This window comes from Diadema antillarum, unplaced genomic scaffold (assembly GCF_040938485.1).
Source record: "Diadema antillarum isolate AM-2024a unplaced genomic scaffold, OU_Dant_1.0 seq00003223_RagTag, whole genome shotgun sequence".
NCBI lineage: Eukaryota > Metazoa > Echinodermata > Echinoidea > Diadematoida > Diadematidae > Diadema > Diadema antillarum.
Window position 1 is genome coordinate 233,091 of NW_027273808.1, and position 24,053 is coordinate 257,143.

The 24,053-nt window shown below is 38.9% G+C and overlaps 1 protein-coding gene across 1 annotated transcript in view; it reads left to right on the forward strand.

Annotated features, from left to right (window-relative positions):
* The first annotated feature begins 4,109 nt into the window (after positions 1–4,109).
* Positions 4,110–24,053, forward strand: part of LOC139715271 (uncharacterized) — a 39,887-nt gene continuing 19,943 nt past the window's right edge. The window contains exon 1 of the mRNA XM_071626850.1: positions 4,110–4,265. Within this exon, the coding sequence (XP_071482951.1) occupies positions 4,200–4,265 (66 nt within the window). The 5' untranslated portion in view covers positions 4,110–4,199. The remainder of the gene's footprint in view (positions 4,266–24,053) is intronic.

The window sequence follows — 24,053 nt, forward strand, 5'->3', positions numbered from 1 at the left end:
TTTGAAAATCCAACATCTAAGCGCAGCGACTAAGAAAAGAGAGAGCTTTTGCATTTCCGGAATTGAAATTCAACGATTAGGTACACACTTTGGGCGGAATATTATTTTTGAAAATGTTTAATAAAAAAAAAGGTAAGACAATTATGTTAAGAATAAAGAAACTGTGCGACTTCCTCACAACTCAATTCAAAAAGCTGTATTATCTAAGCGCAGCGACCGAGCATGCAGGAAAAAGGTGTGACAATTTTACTTTAGAAATTTTACAATCTGGTGCACATTTGCGCCATTCATTAATAAGGGCGCAAAAAGAAAACACCAAAGCAAACGTTCCTATTATTATCATTTTTTTTTTAATGGGGGGATGGGTCATTATTGCGTGATTTTAAAAAAAATCAAGCGAATCCTGCTCGGCAGCAGTGGGAGAAGAGGACCCTCCCTGCCTCCCCCTTGTTTATCAAGTTTTGCTTTTTCCAAAATATTTGCTTAGAGCCATCACAGCTGACATTGACTTAGCACAATGTACCATCGACATGTTCTGTTCTATGAAGCTCTTTGTACATGTATTTTCACCCATGATTAATGCTCGACTATCTCTATACCAGCCGGTAGACAAAGAGAACTAGAGAAAAAAGAATATTATATTTTGTATAAGAATTGATATTCATTTCTGACCCCACCCCCATTCTCACATCTTATCGTTTTAAACGACATTTGTATGATTTTAGTAACTGTAGTATAAGACAAAACAATTCCGATACATGAAGACAAGGTTAGTACGTGTACGGTCCGATGCCCATCATGATCAGGTTGTGTCCGATATAAAGCCAGAGACTGTGCGCCATCTAGCGTTGGTGTAGCCTGCATGTGAAGGAGGCAAAGTGATGTCAGTGGGGATCACACGATTGGTAGAAAGCCAGTAGGGCAGCGATAAAAATAAATTAATAAATGAATGAATGAATGAGTAACGAGTAAATGAGTATATGAATGAATGAATGAATGAATGAATGAATGAATGAATGAATGAATGAATGAATGAATGAATGAATGAATGAATAAATGAATGAATGAATATATGTATATAGATATATAATATATATATATATATATATAATATATATATATATATATATATATATACATAGAGTATTTTGCGATGATGATGATGACGACGGTGACGATGATGATGTTGATACTGTTTATAAGATAGTAATGATAATGAATATTCTGATTACTTCAATGAAAATAATTATCATGAACATGGGGAGTGAATGATGCTCGCCACCGCTGCAATGTATACCGTCTCATTACTTCCTCTAAAATCCAATTCCGTTCTGTTACGCAATAATTATTTCTGCTACAGGTATCAGCAGATTTTTTTTTCAATGGGAAACAATACAACAAATGGTATTAACTCTGATGATTGATAATGATAACAATCATCCTTATCATCATTAATTAATGCCCTTCTCTAGCGCTGCCCTCGACATAAATGAATATTCATGTGATATGCAGTTATATATACGAAATAAAGACAGGTGAAGATACACAGCAGAGATAGGAATGTATGAATAGTAATGTATTTCGTAAGTACGACATTGTCTTCTCTTCTTTCACTGCAGGCTGCGTTCTCTTGAGGCATAGATAATTTTCACTGCGTGCTATAGTATTGATACGTGCTCTCGTCTCCACAGTTACAAACTCTTCCGCTGGAAAGCACCTCAACAGTGTATCACTTTCGAAGACGCTTGGCTATATTGTCTCTGTGAGCTTTCGCCCTTGGTGATTGCATCAAAATTATTTAGGCTTTTCATTCTCTCTCCCTCTCTCTCTCTCTCCCTCTTTTCCCTGTTTTTTGTTCCCTCTTTTCACACTTTTGCTTTTTTTTCTCTCTATTCCCGACTTTCCCAGTTTCCCGCACTCTTTGTAGTTGTAAACTTTTCACCCCCTTATTTTCCCCTTTCCCTCAGAGGTACCCACATAATACAAGTCTAGTCTTTTGAGTGGGTACCTCCACTTTTTTTTTTCACAGAGTGTATATAGAATGTATGTATCTTTTTTGTACTGATCATGTAGACATGAACATGTTGTTAATCCTGTCTGGTTATGTATATTTTGTTACTCCCATGTCAAACTCATAATATTGTTTCTTGTACATTCTGTTGGAAAGAAAAAGTGAAAATAAAGTTTGAATTGAATTGAATCAAATAGGAACAAGGACAATGACAGAGACAGAGACAAGGGCAGAGACGTACATATTCCTGAACTTTGGCATTGACGGGGACGTGAACACTGACATCCATAACTCATATCAATAATAAGTCAGACATGGGGCATATACAGACGTACAGAACAGGGGACGGGGACAGAGAACAGTAAAGATGCAGCGATCAGGCAGTAAAACAATGAATACAGCTATGTTTCAATGTCTGATAATGATAATGATAGTGATAAAGATAATGATAATGATAGTGACAAAGATAATGATAATGATAACAGCGCACTACTACTAATAATAATGATCGACATTCTACTATTAACAACGATGTTAACAATAACAATACACGATGATCACTGGGGATAAGTAGGTTCTATGCGATTCTTTCTCCTCTTTCCACTGACAGAAATATCAGTAATGAAACAAATCAAGCCATTCAAGACGAGACACCATAACCTGCGGTAGATATGCTCGATGTCCCTTCTTCAAAATCTGTATATGAATGTAGAGTTGAGTATTAAAAATCTTACTTCATCCCGGAGGTCAGAAACTTGTCATGCTAGATTAATTCTACAACTATAATAATAAGAGCCAATAAACAGTTTGCATAGCTATTCACTTATTGAACGTCATGTGAATCAAGAATGCTTTCCCAAACACTCGCTATCCCAGCACGTGGTAGTATTGATGAACCAAACTTAATCACAACACAATAAGTACTGAAATATCGTCATGATTCATGTGACACAGTTCTTAATTAAGAAAAAGCCTGTACATTTCAAACCAAACGTGTTTTTCTCTTGTGCACTATCTTCAACGAAATGATACCTCCTGCCTGTTTTATGATTATCAGCACATTTTCCGCACATGATCCTATATTTTGGAGACTCCTTGTTTCACGGTGCAAAATCGAGATGTTTTCTTTGTATCTGTAAAGATCCGAACCCATTCAATGAAGTACATAGTCACTCGTATCAAGACGATAATTGCCTAATTGACACTCAGAATGATGACCGACTCAGCTGTACAGTGTGTGTGGTTGTGGACATGACTAATGTGTCTGTGCGTATTAAAATGCGTTTATTTGATGCTTGTCCGGCAGTACTTTGTGATTGCTTTATAAATTTGTGACGTTCTCTCGGAATAAAGGGCACAAGCCAAACTCCAAAATAAGCTGTTTAATCGAGATTGCTGAATGATTAGTAGTCACCTATTGTGTTGGAAGACAAAATTTACAGCGTAGCCACAAGTCTCTCAAAACTTGACATCCGGCGGGTTGGTTTCCCCCACCTCTCCAAACAAGGGCTGATTACGCCTTCAGGAATCTCAATAAGACTTCCACAGAGAATCTTTTTGAAGAACCACCCTCCCTGTGTAAACTCCTTTTACCTTCTCAGAAATATTGATTCAGAATTTAGCAAAAGGACAATGCCCGATGCGCTCCGACTGACGTGTGTGCGTGACAATGTGCGGGGTGTGTGTTTGGTTTGCAATATTCATGAGGGAAGCCCCTTCCATTCGTGATACACGAGCAGACACACACGTCACTCTTCACTTGGTATTCATCCCCGGTAGTCAATGGGCAGGGTTAGTCGCGACCAGGGACTCGCTCAACACTACAGCATAATGAATACTACTGTGTGATTGGCGCTACTCCTCTCCGTGTGTAAAATCTGTAGAAGGTCCATCTCGTCACCGCACACTTTCTCCCACAAAAATTCAGTCGGATAATTACTAGTGGATTAATGTTTGGGCTTCCTTCGATGGAGTGTTGAATTTATGCGTTGCTAAGAAGGCATGTGTTGTCGCTGAAAAGGCTACATACTTCACGCGTCGAAAATTGTTTGGCTGTTCTCTGGACTTGTTATTTACTGCGCTGGTTCCGTCAGCTGGAGGGGCGCGGGGGGAAGCGGGAAGGAAACGTGTTTTTTGACAACGAACATCACTGTTGGGCGAAGTTTGGAAAGGAACTATTCGTTACAACATGAATCGGAGAGGGAAGACGAAAGAAGGATTTTTGCATGTTAAGCAGCCATCACGTTTTGGGAAGGTAAGTTTTGCGAGCTGTCAGACAGTATACAGTTGCCGGGAGAGAATACAGGGCGGTTTCGGGAGGTGTATACCATTTTCCGTAAGATGGGGTGTACTACCGAATTCGTTGCTCGTTTGGCATGGGCGTGTGCCGCAGAGTTCTTCCACGCCCTGGTGGGTGGGAAAACTGTGGGTGGACGTGGTTCGCTGGCGACCTGTAGAATAAACCATCGGGTGGTCCCGCGCGAGTAGCGACTTCTTGTCTGCGAGTGCCCGAGTGTATGAGGAGTATACTACATGTAGTACTAAAGTGGACATAACATTCCTCGCATATCTGCGACGTGGATTACAGTATTGTATATCTAAACATTTGACTGCTGTTAACTGAGCTTTTTCGATTTCTTTCTCTAGGAGTTGGAAGCAAGTTTCCCCGGCTTTGTAGGTGCTTTGTTTTTAACACTGTCATATTCCGAAGTGGAAGACGCAATGTCAATGAATTTCGTTCACGCCATGACATGGCTGGAGTTGTACATTTGACCAGGGTCAGGGAGGTATGAAACCAACCTCCGCCTCCGCCTCCCTCCTGGTTCAAAGAAGGATAGGTGTGTCGATTTGTACAATCTATTGATAAAAGTTCATTAAAACAATCTGAGTCACTTTCTTCTCTTTTTTTTTTTTATTTGTTTTCAAGCAATAACCATGTTGGTAAGTACTAGGCCTGTTCGTAGGCCTACATTTTAACACCTCAACTTAGACGTTAGTACATGTGGCAAAAATTCTACTCTTATGTAGCCTACAGCCTTTCCTTTTAGAATAATATATCTTCATGTTATGTCAACATTTCATGTAATTCATAGATAAAATCTAGTATTAGAGTTAGGAGTGGAGACTTTTCTAGAAGGATTTTGTCAAAATTTAGAGGTTTTTTTTTTCTTTATTGAGGGGGTTCGCAGCCACTCTTGCGTATTCAATATTTCGTGATATTGACGGGTAGATACTGGACGCTTTGCCTAACATTTTGCACCTATTGAAAAGTGTCAGCTGGAAACAAGCACGAAGTTGCAGTCGAGAGGCAAAGCCGAGTAGCTTATTTTTGCAACTTGACTGAGTTGTGGCTCCATAAGCATTCAGTTGTAGTATATTTTACCGGAAGATCGGTCTGTATCCTGCCGGGATTATGTTCCACGGAGACTGCTGCGTCTGGCCTGGCTTCACGGAATCCCCGTCTACGAAGGAGAGCCATAAAAGTTTTGAAAAAAAGTTCTCCCGACGAATATATATTTTTTCTGTCTATTTATGCTTACAGTATGCCTACATCACGAACACTTGTTTATACAAAAACAAGGGAAGATATTTCAAATAAGTTGTCGTCATTTCTGAAAGACTCGGGACTAGATCTACGTTGTCATCGTGATATCGCAAGGATGATGAACTTCCAGGAAGAACCCCTAGCCTTTGTACGTGTATTGGTATACACGCTGCTGTGTGAACCCTCTTTTGAAAGCTATTAGAACATTCATGCATTCCAGTTATTCCAGGAACAAAGCCCTATGAATTGATGGTCAGAAAAAAAAAATCTCACTGAATTAATTGAAAAGACCCCCAAACAACAACAACACAACAAAAAAAGGAAAACATTTTATATAGAAGGCTTTCTGTTACCCATCCGGAATATTTTCTTGAAGTGATAAGCATAAAAAAGAGAGGAAAATGTGCCTTATTATTAAGTAAATACCATTATTACATTCATACATGATGCACTCAATAAACTAAGACCTAGATATTTTCGAAGTTGTCGCATCAGGGGGAGAATGACGTCATGACAACCCGTCTGGGAATCCCCTTTGACATCTGGCGGAGTTTCGAAGCATGCGTGCAAGGTCCAGAGTAAACAGAAGACTCGGAACGCACTGGTCGATTTACTGTAGGCCTATATACAGACTATCTTTGATCACAGCACAAATACTTGAGTACATTCTGTTTCCGTGAGAATGTGGTATGATGATTATTATGATTTCTGGAAGAATGAAGTTAGTTTGGCGGTCCTTCTGTATCTTTCTATCTGTCGAGTGTCTCTCTTAACTTGTATCTATTCTTCGGTCAATTCATAAACGGTTTGACTTCTTTTCATATTTTTATATACCTACATTATGTTTTCATATTTCTTACCCTCCTTTATTTTATTTCAACATACTTGAACTAAGGCCAGTGATGTGACAGTGTGCATGGAGGAGGAATCCCCATACATGACACATTGACAAACGCCACTATGTCTCACTGAAATTGCGATCGTATCCCTCTTTCTGTCGTTTACAGCACCACATTATCAACTGAAAAATTGTCCAATGACAAAACTGACGTGACTTGGGGCTTTTTCTCTCGTTCATGAGAGTTTATCTTTTGTCAGCAATGTTATCATAGACAAATCGCGTCTCTTAATCTTTACAGATTTATTTTTTAATAATCCTGAAAACTAATATTTACTTCAACTTATACAATACATACCATCTCGTCTTAAAGTCCTGTGAAAAGAGGGGAAACCCCGAAACTTAGAGGATACATGTGCAATTGTGGCAGATAACAAGCACTCTGTCGTGATAACAATAGTCATGTGAAACGGGGCGAACTCTACTCTATATACTGTCAGTTTGGATGTATAATAACGAACATTATAATCAGAAATAGCATAATACCAATATGCAAAGTATGATTAATTGCGGGGCAACCCCTCTAACAGAACACTATACTCCTTTCACCATCAGTGAACAGTTTGTAGCGGTTTTCTCAAAAGAACAGTGTAAGGTCATAGGGGATTAGAAGGTATTAGCTCACCGTTACTCACATAACAATGTTCTTTATGACGTAATTGTCATAGTATGACATCCATCGTGAGAAAGGATCAACTCATTGTGCACCTTATGAGGCAGTATACAGCCGAGAATCAGATAAGGCGTTCTATAAGCCTGTCGAACGTCGGCCCAACCCTAGGGCACTGCATGATACGATAGGAACATTCCTCTCTGAATCGGGATTCGATTTGATTTGATTTGATTTGATTTGATCTCATTTCATTTCTGCATTACACGTGTTTTTTTAACCCCCCTCAAAAACAACAACAGCAACAAATCACATAAATGTAAATGCTCTGCGACATAATTATCTGGGGAAAGAACAATATTTAAAGTCCCACTTTGACTATATAGAATGTGTCGGCATACTATGTCAAAAAAAATGTAAAACAAGTTTTATTCATAATCCGGCATTCGCGCAAAGGCACTATACTTTTTATAAGCCAAATGCCCAACCACGTGACTGGCCTAATATATACACTCATCCAAGACGAGTGCATTTGTATATAAGCGCTATGTTCCGGGCAGAATACGGTAACATAGTATACAATAGCTTAAACTCCCCAATGATTAATGGATTAAACAGTGTAATACAGAAATGTCCTAGAATCACTCAATTGTTTTCAGCTCAGGTGATGTATTCCCGCAAAATTACATTATTGATGCAGGAAGAAACTTTCAAAAAGAAACTCATAGCCAAAATGTTTCCATCATAATTAAAATGTAGGCCTATATTAATTTTGTTTTTGTTTAACAGTGCTATGATCAGTTTGCTGGAAAACGCTTTATAAGGAATAGTTTTCTATAAATATTATCATTATATTCTTTGTTATCTCTCCCCTACCCCCTCCCCCCCCCCCCCGCGTATAGGCCTATAATTTTATTTGATTTACACAATCTGATCGCCAGTTTGTAAGAGATATCAGTTTCACGAACACATGAAAACAAATCAAGTCCATATTAACTTTCTTTCAGCGAACTTTAATGAAACGTTTTCTGTTCGCATATTAAATTTGAGTCATACATGCGTGACTTTGCTCCGTTCATATGAGTCTATGCATAGTGTTTCCCATCAAACGCGATAATGTGGAAATGTCTTCTTTTTGTTTGACCCACAGATGTGTAACTCATTGTTCACGATTAAAGGGAGGGAAATTGGTCCTCTCTCACTTTCCGAGAATCTTATAGGGTTATTCTACCAGCAGTATTCAAACGCTCGGGTATAAGCGTGTATAGCATGACATTTCCTGAAGTCCAGATAACTCTCTGCCATATGATACATCCTCAGATTCTTCGGTCTCTAGCTGTTGTTGTTTTTCCTTGACCATTATATTTCTAATGCTCTTGAATGTCGAAAGTGATAGCTCTGCTGATTCGCATTTTGTTTTGAATGCGCTCACCGTTGTATCTTCATTACTTGCGGAAAGGTTGTTTTTCTTGATAAGGGAAATCAGCATCTGTTACTCTCTTATTCTGTTCGAGAACTGGGTCAGTGTGTATCTTGAATGTTAAAAGCTCCCAAAACATACAAGTGGATCTAATACAGATAAATAAGTGCATTGAAAGTTCGAGGAAAGTCGGGTAATTTGTACAAACGCTGTGAATGTTGGAGTGAGGACGTAGCCTGTAATATAATATGTCCACCGTTTATATAATAATTGTGCATCAGGCGATTTATCACATAGTTCCAACAGGTTCAGGCCAAGAGATTGAGATAAATTCATTAAAAAATGTAACTATTCTATAGAGAGCAATAATTGGGCGAACAATCAACCCTATCTTAGTTATTGCTTGGTGCTAGCGGCCACTTATACATTGAGTGGTCACTACAAACTGTCTCGATGATGATTATGGTGTTACCATGGGGATACCGTAGCTCCTTGTTGTAGACCTTGCTTAAAGCGACCACATGTCTATGTACTATAGCTTCGTTTGTTGGCGTATTAGAACTGTGTATCGTTTTTACTATACCCGGCATAGTTTTGTGTCTCAGATTTCAGGTTTTTTTTTTCAGTTTCAGTTTTTTTTTCTCCACTTGTAAAATTGAATGTAGTCATTATGACAAAATCAACAATTATTCTGACATGAAATTATAAACAAGAGTACTGAAGAAAAAGATAAATATCAACGTGTAGCTGTAGGCCTATATTAGACGTACAGATATTTAATGGTATTTGAATGTAGGCCTATACAGGTGAAGGGACCATTATCGATAAGCACTTTGCTTAGGGGCCAGCACCTATAATTGCTGAATATAAAATTATGAGAGATAGCGTATACGCACTCGTATTTATAGTACTATCAGTGACGATTAGTGACATCTTAGAGCTCCTTGCATTTGTGAACAGGAGACACGCGTGTGACGTGTCTTCAACAGTCATTTTGTCACATATTATTACGTGTTATCAATTCATAATGATAATGCCGCCAACCGTTCGATTATATTATATAGTGGCTACCTGTCCGGAAAGGTCATATTTTGAATTTCTGTATAATAGAGTGACTGCTATACACAGGTATTACCACTTTCAGAAAATTGTGCAGCGCTTTGAAATGAACACGTCACTAGTATCTGTCCAGTCAAGTCTAAAGGTGTCATATCACATTTTGCTGAGGTGTCATCTTTTGATGCTCGAGGGGCATGTAGTAATAATGTGTTGCCTTGCCACGCGTGAAATGACAGTGTGATGTTGTTAAATACGATGCGGAAACGGGAATAATTGAACATCCGTTACCTACCCCACGCTGCTAATCGCGAAATGTATAGCTTGCTGATGAGAGTTGCGTTTGACATGGATTAATCATGTAAGGCATGGATTAAGATGTTCTGCTTTCGGTAATCCCCCGACCGAGAGCATTCCGAACAGGTTTCTATTATTTTGGTAATTATTCAGACCTGTCAGCCAGCTATCTGGTGGAATAGCAGTTACGTGTGTTTTTAACCCATCAAGTTCCAGAAATAATTTTGTGTGTGTTTGTGTATTGTTAAATATACAAAATGTGAACAATAATGAAAATGTTTCCAGACTAACCGTCTACAGTTATGGTTGAATGAGAAAAATGGTGATACCTCCTTGTGTTTTAGGCTTTATTGCAAAAATTTTATATGGTAAGATGTTTTGTGATACAACTGACCTACACCGTCATGTAACAAAACTGATATCTTGACCATTTTTAAAATCAGTGCTCCCAAAGGTACAGGACCTTTAAGTTTGTTCGAAAATTGACAACCACAAAGCTTGCCCGACTTAGCAACAACTAGGCGAATTCCTGCCTATTTCTATGGAACATAAGGAGGTAGCAGGTGAATGAAATGCCTCGTTACTAGCAGTTGTTGGAAAAGAAACATGTTTATATGAATTGAAATAAATAAATGGTTAATTGTAATTAGTTACAGGAACGGTCTATTTCGTTAGCGGCTGTTTTGAGATGTCGACATCAGGAGTTCCATTGAAATTGAATATCCCAGTTGGTCCGGTGGTCATGCATGGCTATAGCATAATGATAGAGTTTAGCCTTTTTCCAGTAAAGCTGGAACTAAAACTTTTTGCTTTACGAAGACCGGATGTACCATGCATTTTGTGGAGCATTGTAATCGTAGAGCAATCGCCAGTTCAACTTTCTCGTGCATCGTTTTCTCTTGTTTTGAGGTTTCGCATGGTTGTGTTCTCGGGCTACGCCTTGTAAGCGTGCAAACCGTAAACGTGTAATGGTGTATAGTATCATCATGGACCTACGTGTATAAATCTATGAATATGGTAGTATCAGGTAGGTGACTCATCTGCCTGGAATTATCAAGGATGTATCCCAGGCATCTCTTTGGTATTATCATGGAGCTATAGCACATTTGCGTTGTAGCTTCATGGTACACTGCAAAAAGTCCGGTGTTAAATAGTGAACACCGAGCTGGTGTTAAATTTTCGGTGCTCATTTATGGTGTTAAATTAACACCTCCGGGTGTCATTTCCAAATTTTAAACTGTTTTTTGAAGAGTTTCTTAGTAACTGCACTTCTTGTTGATTTTTGATTTAAACAAGACGATCAAGAATTTTACATTAAAATACTAGATTTTTGAAAAAAATGTGAAAATAAATTTACACCAAAGTAACACCAGCTGGTGTGGTCTCTTATTGAAGCTGGACGGGTGTTAAACCATTGATATTAACACCAACAAATATCAAATCAACACCATGTGGTGTCATTTTTTAATTAACACCAGTACAGTGTCAAAATAAGACCAGGTACAATGTCAAATTAACACCAAGAAGTGTCAGGTGAACACTTTTCAACACCATCACAGTGCATTTTTAACACCTGTGGGTGTGGTCCTTTATTGAAGTTTGATCGGTGTTAGATTTAACACCCGTGGTGTTAAATCTAACACCGATGTTTTTACAGTGTATATCGGGGAGGTGGAAAGAGAACTCCCTGCATGGTATTATACGCTGGTTGCTACACGTGAATGAATCAAGTCCTACATGACATGTGTCCAATGCACTATATAGGAGCTGGGGCGTGTCTCTCACATAGATCTCCCTATTTTTTAGTGTAATAATGAATTCTCGTGGATCGTGTCAGCATGTAGCCTTTCGGGGGAAAAGTGCACAAGTTAACCTTTCGTCTTTCAAGGAGTTAACATGACGATCGTGTCCGCTTTGTTTGTGACCGTGTACGCAATTTCACCAAGCCCTCTCATTGGTCTCATCTCAATTCCCCCAACTCTCTGTAATTGCCGCGGCATAATGAAATTTACTATTATTATTACAGCAAGCACGGCAATGCTTCAGCGAGCGATTGTGCATTATTAATGAACTTTCTACATTATCTGGAGTAATCAAATATCTACGAATTTATATGAGCCGACAATGACGATATGAAGAGTCCTTGGACACGCTTTAGTCTCCTTTCAAGTCTACTTTACTTCATAATCCATATCGTCATCAACTTGTGTGAATGGTTATATAAGTTGATGGCTTCAAAGTTAATGAGAGAGTTCTCCTATAGCATATAGGACCTAGTTGTGAACCTACCATAACAGACCCTCTTGACCCATGCATATAGGGCCTACAGGTGTGAAAATGAGTAGGACCCTATACCTATAGCAATTAGGCAATTATACGTGATAATATGGCCAAACCCTTGGGATGTATATAGTAGAAGTTACACTAAGAGGCTTCCTTTGTTAACTTATAGGATATGACCCGGATCAATAATGATGATAACAATAAGTTATTGTTATCATCATTATTGATATCATTCTAATCAAGAGCATATATGATTTTACTAACATGTTGTGTAATTGTATAATCCACTTTTTGTCACACCACCACCATCGTTGATGATTTTGATGACATGAAACACCGAGACCGTGATTTACGGATATTACTGACGAGATTCCACAAGGAGCGAGTCGATTACATTATAGGCCTATATAGTCAATACGATTACAACAGTATAAATAGCTGCTGTTGTTACATTTTTTGTATTTTAATTTTTTCGTAGCCCAGAATATACCGTTTGTTGAAAACTTTCAGCATGGTAAAGAATGTATAACATATTTTTGGTCGTTCACTATAATCGACACGACCTTAAAGAAAAAAGCAGTAGGCCCGTAAGAAGACATGACTGAACAACAAGAGTGAACAGCAAAAAGAATCCCGTTCTTCCCCCCCCCCCCAAAAAAAAAAAAGTCTGCGAAAAACAAGAAGAAGAAGAAGCAGGGGAAGAATAAGTACAGCATTTGTAATGCGCCTTCGATCTAGTATCCTATTCTGAGGCGCAGAGGGACGTAATTATGAAAAGAATAGCATACATCATAGTCATAATTGTACATAAGAAGGTTGAAAAAGAAGAAAGAGATAGGTAGAGATATACACACCAATGAACAATTCGTTGAAAATTCAATCGAAACAAAATGCGAACATATGTGATTTCAAAAGCTTTTTAAATGTTTCAATGGTCTCTGCTGATCGGATCCTCAGTGGAAGAGCGTTCCAGAGAGATGGGGCTGCAGAAACAAAGGCTTTTTCTCCGAGAGTCGAGATTGTTCTTTTAACTGTTAATTGTTTACTATTACATGAACGGAGATTTCTGCCAGGGACGTATTCTGAAACAAGGTTTTGCAAATATTTTGGAGCTGAAGAATGTACTGCTTTCCATGTATGAATAAGAATTTTAAACTCTATCCTCTTGGATACTGGTAGCCAGTGAAGATTTTTTAGAACTGGGGTAATGCTGGAGAAGCGAGATGTTCCACTGAGGACCCGAGCAGCAGAGTTCTGAGCACGCTGTAGTTTGGCCAGTTGGTAAGATGAAGCCTTGAACAATAATGCATTTCCATAATCAATACGAGACAAAACATACGAATGAATAACAGAGGCTGCAACTTTGTTTGATAAGGATTTTCTGATACTGTGAATATTGCGTAGTTGCAAATATACAGATCGACATGTGTTTGTAATGTGTGTCGCCATTGACATTTCAGGGTCAAAATAAACTCCAAGATTCCTACAATTTGACACAGATTGTACATTGACACATCCAATTCGTAAAGAAGGAAAAGAAGAAGGAGAAGAAAGAGATAATGATGAAGAAATAGAACTGGAAGAAGAAGAGGGATTTGTATAAACCGATTTCAGAATGTCCCTTTTAGTGCAAGTTATATCAGGCCACGGTGAAGAGATTAGCAAGATGCGGTGAAAGAGGATGTGGATTCCGATGTGATGCGTGAGTGATCCCCTGTATTCTCGAGCTTACCTTGCATACCATTACGAACCACATTGCTTCACCCCTTATGCACTGATCTCGCAAAGTCTTCCGGTCCGACGCGTTGTGACCCACTTTAGCGCATTTCCTTCCTGTCATGAAGAAAAAGCGAAAAAGCTAATGTATAAAAAATTACCTTATCAAGATATTAATAAATTGATATTTTATATCACATAATGAATAAATAATATATGTATGTATGTATAGGCATAAATGCATTGATTATTTGGTCTTTCGTTTTGATTAATCTGTGCAATGCTTCCTATACGTAAGTTGTATGCTTTTATGATTCTATGAAAGAGGAGTACGCAAAACAGTAAAAAGCGCATCTCTCTGCTTCCACCCTTTGGATCCGTACAGTGTACTTCCAATGACCAATTTTTCGATTCCGTCAATATGATGATAATGAATGCGGCCGTGAAAGTTTTGATACCGCTGATTGCCCACCAAAGTTCAATAGCATTTGGTATCATCAACTGACAACAGTGACATGATCACGTATAGGACTCGCTTACTTCATGCAGTTGATGTACAGTATATATTTACTGTTTCGCATGGGGTGACAACTTTTGCACGCTTTAGGGCCAAAGTCGATATCAAGCAAAACTGACTTAATTTTGCTCTGTTTTAGATGGTTGAGTTTGCAAACTTGTCAACGAAAATCCAAAGTGATCGGTAGAGAGTTACACCACAGATATGAATACGTGGGACTGATAAGTCACCTCCTCTCTCTCTCTCTCTCTCTCTCCCTTCTCGTGCCTTTGTATAACTGTACTTTTTATGTATAAGATGAAACAAAGCAAAAATGATGTTGTTGCACATACCACATTTTATGCAGCAAAGTTTGATGGTATAGTCAGAACTGTTCGTTTCGGGCAATACGAGCAGAGCTCATACAGAGACTGAGCAGTCTTTTAATAGTAAGGAGGTGGGAAATGCCCCACTTCCCTGGTTTTGCATCCCACGATGATTACTGCTGCCTGAAATGAGTTGGTTTATCCCGCCCTTGGCAGACAACTTGCTTCATGGAATTATAATGATAATCATGTCGGGCTCCATTTTGAAAGACAGCTGATGAGCTATATAGTTGTCTCTTGCTTTGATTCATGAGTGACGTCCAATTTAATGTAATAAATAATGATGTCAATAGAGTTCCAGGGTGAATACGAATGCCTTGCAGGCAACTGACAAGTAACGCGGTCTATTTGAAGATGATTATTGATAGACTTTTCACGGATCACGTTTTAAATTTGTATTAATGTCACGTAAAATACACAGACACAATGCAACACGGTGTGTAGCATGCATTCATTGTTGACTGAACTCGTAAAAATGACTCGTAAACTATATAGGATATGTTCGTTTTTTATCTTTGTTTGTTTGTTGTTTTTTTGTCTTTTCGTTGTCCACCCTCGTTTATGCATGCGCTTAATTGGATATGATAATCATAGAGTTACTGAGTTACCATTCGTCGTGCTATTACAGGCGTGCTCACACATTTTCAAGAGCCACCGTCTTTGAATAAACCGATGAGATATGCACCTGTGATGACCCTGAATATCATGGCTCAAGTTCTGTCAAGGAGCTTCGGTTTGAAGCTCATCATGATTCTGCGAAGAGTGTACATTTTGATCGTCTTGCGCCGTTGCGGTTTCAACATGCAGTGCAGTATATACAGTCACTTGGTACGGGTGAAGACGAAAAATGGCTGAGCAGAGAATGAAAAAAAAATATATAACAGCAGTCCTGCAACATCGATGTGAGTGTAGAACTCTTGCTTGCTTGCTTGTGTGGGTCATGGTTGTCATTATTTTTTGATCGTTAAATTATTATTCTGGTGCGTTGGCTCCAGAGAATCGACATTCCAGCTCGCTATTCAAAAGCAGCTGAGCGTAACACCTGCTGCTTGTGTAGTCTCAGGCAACAGACTGTTTCACCGATTTAGCCAACAAAAGTAATTCATTGCTGTGCAGAAAGTTCACTCTCTCCCGTGAGGCATAGGGCCTACTGATTTATGCTAATTTCAGTTTCTGAGTGGCAATGATTAAAACACGCACTGAACTGATACTTCAACTATATGCTAATTTGGCAATACGTAGTTCCGCTGTTTTCTGTGGTGTGGCTTGAACTCGTGAGACTTTTCAAAATACCATCTAGTGAATATCCAGACTGTTTAAAACCAATTAAAGCCCGATACTAGCATAATCTGTATGGGAACCGCGTCATAGAAACAGCATAATTTCCGTTCATGGTAGTCTCCAAGAAGACACCATCAATTTCTCGTGTGGCGAGAAAGTAGGCCTACAGGATTTATGATAACCTTGCCTGCGAGTACCAGAAACAGCATGACTAGATGATATATATGAAAAGAAGTCATAGGCCTACCTTATGAGTAATGTTTCATATTTGTGATTCGTTGCTAGAGCTGCAGACAATTGATATGCTTCAAGTCTTTGATTCTGTACAGTACCGCTTACTGTCTGCTTTTGGTCGCTAGACGTGACCTCGCCTTTGCAGTACGGGTGCATTTAATAATATGTACTTACAGTCTGCTGCGTTTTCAAAATCAGCTCAGCACAAATCTGTAGACACGTGCCTTCAGGGGGCATTATTATTGACAACCTTGCAACAGATGCTGTCAAGGTTACCAACAAGATAATTGTCTTCAAAAGTTTGTATTTCATGTTTCACGAATGTCACACAAATTAGAGACCGAGAATCGAGCTGGAAATGTAATTGAAAAATACAATGTAGGACCTAGATCCCCCCCCCCCCCCCCCACCGAATCCAGGTTGAGATTCCTTATAGGCCTACTGTCATCGCATAGCAAGTATACTACAAGTCTGATTGACGTATAAAGATAAGTGGAATGATGAATGCAAACCTTCTATAAATGTGAACGAGTTGAGAGAGAGTTGCATGTTCCGTTCCTCAAGTACCGACATCCATTTGTCAAACAGTCACACTGTCTGTCAGCCTTTGAGGAAATCAGCCGGAGATGGTCAGAGAAGTGCCGCCAAATAGCTGCACATCCATCATCATCATCATTCCAGCGAATCAAACTTCTGCAAGGGTCTTATCCACCAAGTCTGTACTTGTTTGTCATGTTTCTACAGTATACTCAAATTTATGGGTATACACAGTGTATTTTCTTTCCGGAGGACCCTGTCTGATTCGGGTGCACGTCACGAGACCAACACCCACGAGTCATACAGCTCACCATACAGCCCATGAGTTAAGCTAACAAGGCCCTCGAGACCGTGTTGTATCTGTCGAACTCGTGGGCTGTTTTTACCTAGTGTCGAACTCATGGGCTTTATTTGCCTATTGTCGACCTCCTGGGCTGTATGACTCGTGAGCTGTATGACTCCAATATGGACCTGTTTTCAATGTCGAACTCGTGGGCTGTATGACTCGTGGGTGTCGGTCTAGTGGGATGGCCCCTCTGATTCGCCTTTTTTCCTGTATCGAATCACATTTCAGAAGCCTTTTAGCTAGCTATAGCGTACATCAGTCACTAGTTGTGTCGAGCAGTATTTCCGGTTACATGCTGTCAGGGACAACCTTTGGGATTCCTCTTTGTGTGTGTGTATTTTTTTTTTCAGAACTACGGATAGGATTTAAATAATTTTGTTTGTAAACAAGACTCGTTTGAATTTTTTCCTCTGTTTTGTTTTACGATGTGTTCACAATGACATTCCAGTAATGCCTATTAATGTCGAATGCGAATGATATTGTATAGGTACACCTGTAGGTACACCTGTAGGTACACCTGTACCTATATACCCACTGTGCAAATTGGGTCTTTCGAATCAGGGAGGTGAGAGAAAAGCAAAACAGAAACAAAAACAAAACAAAAAATGCAAGTGCTTCTCAACCTTACCCTTGAAACTCTGCTTCGTTTTACTCATTGTATGGAGTAATAATCCATGTTTTAGCTGTAAAACATGGTTTCCTTTCTCACACCCATGATGGAAAAGTGTTTCCATTTTCCCAACAAGCGGGAATGATAGTCACATGATAATCTACAAGTTGAGAATCTTGTAACATTTAACTATGACGATGATTAATGTGAAAACATAAAAACAGTTTAGCCACAATTTTTTTAAATTCATGGCAGTTTCACAGTACTGTTGGAGTAGTCAAAAACAAAGCATTTCCAAATGTGAAGTTATTGAAACAAAGTTTTGCTGCATATGAATTCATAGTCTATAGCCATGGATACGCTTAGTAAACAGAGTGCTTGTCTGAAGTTTGTTTATTTGCATAGCATTTGCAGATTGTTTGGGATCTAGGTCATGCAAACTTTCTGTATAATGTGTGTCGCTGAGACGGGCTAAAACGAGGTAAAAAAAGAAAAAAAAAAGAAAAAAGGATGTCTCCAAGGCAGCCTACGCCCGGGTTCGAAGACAAAAGTTTGAACACAAAATTGAACATAATGATGACATGGCCTCAGAGCAGACTCTACTTCCACCACTTAACGTGCGTTCGTGCCATCATATTTCATAAGGCGGAAGCGTTCGAAGGAAAACCTATAATGTCCATGTCATTAAGATAGCTAACGGGTAAGGATCGTCATTTGTACTAGGAGTTGTATAATGCCAAAGGAAGTCCTTACCTCGCCGCGTGGATGCCTGGAAATGTGACATGAAATGAAAATCCATGTCGATAAAATATAGTTAAGCGTGATTTGCCCCCTTACCTTCAATTAGATAGTGAGTGTTCCTGAGTGCGGGTGCTCTCTTCTAATGTTTCCCCGGGGTTCCTTCACTATTTACACGAAGGACGCATGTGATCTCGGAGAAATGACCAGTAGTCCTATTATGATGTGAAATGTCATCTGTCCATAGGGTTTGCGTCAGACAGGGTTTTATGACCCCATCTAAACCAGTTCGTATAGTTCCACCTTGCGCATAAGCAGAAAAAGGTAATTTGAGATATGAACATGTTGGATTTTAATTTCACTGGGATAAGCATCTGCAATATGATAATTAGGCCTATTCATTTAATCACAATAATGGTGCATGCCAGCACACCTGGTATTTAGCATTAATATCAGGACAAAAATGTTAATGCTTTCAATGCAAGACAATGAAGTGGATCCCTACCCAAGTTGTAAATTGCTGAGCGATTCCTGTCACCTGGTCTACGCAGGTTCATTGCTTTGTTTTTATTTGAACGTAAATTCCATAAATTACTACGTCAAGCAAAGGTATGCATTGTCGCTTCGACGAGTGAGGTAGTGACCAGCAGTGAAAGAAAAAAAAGGGGGGGAAGAAAAATGGTTACAGCTCGTTATTCCGAAGGTTCGTTATTCCGAAGGCTCTTTATTCCTAAGATTCGTTATTCCGAAGGTTCATTGTTCCGAATTTCATTTTCGGATTAACCAATCTTCGGAATAACGAACCTTCGGAATAACTCCACAAATTTTCGAATTAACGAACCCTTTTTCATTTTCGGATTAACGAACCTCTAGGTATAGGGAATTTGCGTGTTTCGGATTAACGACCCTTCGGAATAACGAACCTTCGGAATAGCGAACCTTCGGAATAACGAACAGCACCCAGAAAGGTTTGGTCATTTGTACAAATGTGCACATGAGCTAATTACGAGCTGGCTTATTATTCAGCATCAGCTTACTGGGTTCACTCATGTTGCAGACATCACTGTCTTCGTCTTAATCTCAAGATTTAATAAGCCAGTTAGTAATTAGCTCATGTACACATTGGTACAAAATGACCTTTCTTTTTTCTCAGTTGGTTAGGCATTTCACTCGTTTTCAAAGCGGCATAATGCATAAGCTTGCCCGACGTAACAATTTATGGAATTCATATTCAAACAAAAAATGAGCTTGCGTTTAGAGCAGGTGATCAGAATACTCCATCAGTTGACAATTTAGCAGGCATCCATTTTATTGTTTTGTATTGAATGCAATAACAGCCTATGATCCTTTTATATTGCGAAATACCATTCTTGCTGTCAGGTGGATGTGCTTGCAAGCACCATTTAGATGAGGATCACATGATGCTTATCTTAGTGAATTTACAAACTAAAATGCCTGTTGGTACACAAAATGACCTTTTTCTGCTCATGCGCAATGTGGAATTACGAACTGGTCTATTGAACACACGTGCAAAAGGGGAAGGAGATGCAATTAGAGAGAGGTTTACCATGTTTACTACTCGTATGTTGGCTCTTGCGTAGTTAAGATTTTTTGTTTTATGTTGCACAGACGACATTCGATTACTAGAGTTTATGTCAGCGCCTTGTTGGAGGGTTATCAAGAACTAATATTGAAGTGTTGCTCAGTTCATCCATGGAGCTACAAACGAATAGCTCCATGGTTCATTTCCTATAGCACCTACTCAGTGTTTCACGCACTGACTGTGGGATAGGCGCGTCGGGTGGGCCTGCAAGCCTCGGTAAACTTTCTCTTGATCAGGATTAACCAATGCAGCACACAAGACGATGGTGATAAAAAGTTGATAAACTATATGCCTATGTTAGTATGTATAAATAAACGGTGAGCACGCCGGCGGGGTAATAATGCACACGCGTCACGTGGCTATTATGCTGTCAGCGCCTGCTTGTAGTGTAAATCTGAAATGATAAGCCACAATTTGTTGTCTTCCTTGTAAGACTTCCGTCCTGTTAGTTACTGTTAGCGTTATGTCCTCAGCAGCTGGGATTCCCTAACTTCACGGGACGAAATGTAGCAGTAGGCCCTGAATATACGAGCATAATATACACTGAATGTCACAACCGTGCTGATACGATCACCATGATTATTCCACTATTCAGACGACGATTTCAACAGTGGTGCAGATTGTTTGTTTGTTTTTATTTTCGAAACAGTAAAATCGTATTATACTAGGTGTTTCAAAAAACATTTCCCACTTTTGATTCTTAATAATTCATAAACTATATATCAGATACCATTGTCATTGATGTGAGTGATAGCTGAATACTGTACAATTTGGTTGAAGGTGGTTTGAATATGAAAGCATAAATCAGTTTCATGAAATCCATGATTAATTTCACAGTTAGGTTCCAGATTTTGCTCTATTTTCAACCCTCTGTACAAAATTTCACTTTGCACAGTGGTCAATGGGTGTGTATGGGAGTGTGTGGTTAACACCTGACTATGGTCCTGAACAATGGCCAGGGTTTGAATGCTTCATTATTTATTCATGAGAAATTCCACTGTCACAACTAGTCTTTATTCAGGCTCTGGCAGTATCTGTGTAAAGTCAAACACCTGCCGATACTGTCTTTGAGTCGCGACAGTCCTCTCCCTACTTCTGAAAAACGAAATTACAATGAATACCTTCTGTTCTATCGTAAACATGGTGACAGGAAGAAAAGAAAATCAATTAGAGCATACACTCTTGTGTATATGGAGCCTTAAATAAATTTACTGTGAAACAAATCGCCCCAATGAAAAATGCTGCTGAACTCTTTACCAAAAATGATCTCTTTTTATCGAAAAAGCGAAAATTTGTCAGCCTATTTAATTAGTATACATAGACAGTTGTATAAAAATGAGGAACTTTAGATCATTAATGCTTGATTATATCCCAAATTTAGTGATATGTGAAGCAAAATTTGAAAATGATTGCCAGCTGGAATGAAATATGGTGTTTGCAAGCACATGGAAACATGTGCTTACTTTTTCCATGTGCATGCATTTTACCCTTTACCGAGCATGAATTCAGACTAGCAGTGCCCAGGGCAATCAACATGAATTATTGATTAAGCATTCATGTGCCAGGGAGCGCGAGACTGACGCCCCGTCAACAGGTGGTTCAGGCATGTCTATTGTTCAGGGCCATTGTCAGCACACACTCACATACACATCATTGGTTTCTGTGTAAAGTTTATTTTTGTACAGAGGGTTAAAATTTGACCAAAATCTGAAACCTTACTTCAAAATCAATCTTAGATTTAATGAAACTGATTTATGCTTTCACATTCAAATTACCTTCAACAAAATTGTACACTATTCAGCTATTACTCATATCAATGACAGTTTTATCGAATGAACAGTTTCAGAATTATTAATGATCAAAAGTGGGAAATGTTTTTTGAAACACCTAGTACATAGAATAAACAGTGTTAAACTTGACGTAATTGAAACATGATGAATCAAGGTTGAAGTATCAAAATACAATGAAAAAAAGAAATGACATGTGACAATGTGGTGTACGGTGGATAGCCCATTTCAGATTTATCTTCTGATAGATCTGTTCTTGGGGTCCGAGATTGGACCAGTTTGTTGTAGGTCCACCATCAACTGTAACTATGTATGGCCAGTCGTGGCGTGAGTTGCGTAGCGGATCGCACGACAGTTGGAACCCAGCATGAATCTGCATGGTTAATTCTCAAGGCAGTTTTATTGAATAATTGAGTCATTGTTATCAGATAGGCAATGGCAATCTCGTATATAAAACGAACGTGACCTCCACTCGTTCAATTCTATCATACGTTATACACTCAAGGGCTAGTAGGCATATGGTATCACGTACAATCAGGGAGGTGAGACGACCTCCCTGGTACAGTAAAACAATAACGTTTCATGATATTGTTCATCTCAAAAGCCTATATAGGCCTACCAAGGCAATTTGTTCTTGTTTTGTTTTTTTTTTTTACTTGCTGGTTCTTAGAAGCTTAATAGACGAAATCTATGTTTACAGAGGGTTAAAAAAAGAGAAAGATCACAAGAAGGTCAATATTTGTGCATTGCTTTCGATTATTTTACTGACTCTGGACAACGAGATTCTGCACCCACCATATCCCTTTATTAGTCCGGTCAAACCAAACACAGGACCATTAGTGCTTTACACAGACAGGAATGAGATTTTGAGAATGTGGTCCCAAAATGGATAAAGTCTTGAAAGAAATTCTCTCCTCTTTTGCATGTAAAGATTGTCTTCTTTATTAACCCGGTCAAACCCCAAACACATGGTCATTATGTACCATAGCAATCGAATTTTTATGATTGTCATGTGGTCAGTCATGGGATTCTCGTTTCATTTTGATATTTTCTTTCCAACGAGAGGTGTAAAAACTGTAAAGCATATCCATGAATTAACATCGAACACACAATAAAGACTATGAAATATAGACATACGTGAGTGTCACCTGCATGTTGTAAATAGATATTCAGTACATGTATAGCGTCATGCAGAATGACCTGCAAGGAGCGCCTAGTATGTAACTATTGTATATAATGTGAAATAGCATCTCATTCAAAATAGGTATATACGCCAGCATGCAATCAGATCAACAACAATTGAAACAAGCCCCTAAACATACCTGCATGTTCTGCCTACACAAAACCTTCCACGAAACCTCTGTCTTGGGATATAAGCAAGAACATAGAATAGCAACAAGTGTCATGATACAACTCAAGATATACAGCGACTTGCAAAGTAAACATGATTAACACAATCAAATATGAACAATTAGTCAGACCAAACCCTCGGCATACCTGCAAAATATGAAAAACTGCATAGAAAACCGATCTCTTGCGGAGAGGGAGGGGGGAGGGGTGGGAAGAAAAAATATAAAGTCTGACTTTGATCACAATGTACCAGGATGACAGTGTCAAATTAGAACCTGACACAGATCAAGGGACTAATAAGGCGATAAGCCTATGAATATCAGTCCTTGTGGATTCGCATTACGAGCGTGCACGTCTTGACCAGTAACTACACTGCTGACCACGGACTGACCAGTTGTAACTCCAACTGACCGCAACCTTGGCGTCCGAACTGTGAGGAACGCAGAAAAGATGCAAGGAGGATAGAACACGAATACCGCATTTTGAGGATAGAATAATTGTTAAGGTATATCACTAGACCTGGACACTGCAGTCTTTAAATTCAGCTTCCCTGAATGATCAGAAAGTATTCACATGCATGATCTTCAGTAGGTATACATGCCCGCTTATGATTCGGCCATTCTTCAACTTGAAGGGGGAATTCAAAGGCCAATTCTACAAGCACAACAGTGAGAATTTGATAAACATCGGATCAAAAGCATAAGTTATAAAGCTTCAAAGATTCGCTAATGTTTGTACAACACTTCTTGAACAGTTGATGTGAATTGAATAATTATGTAAATGAATGAACTGATGATTTCATCACCTCACAATTTTCCATCGATAATGTACAAAAAAAAATAATTGGCGA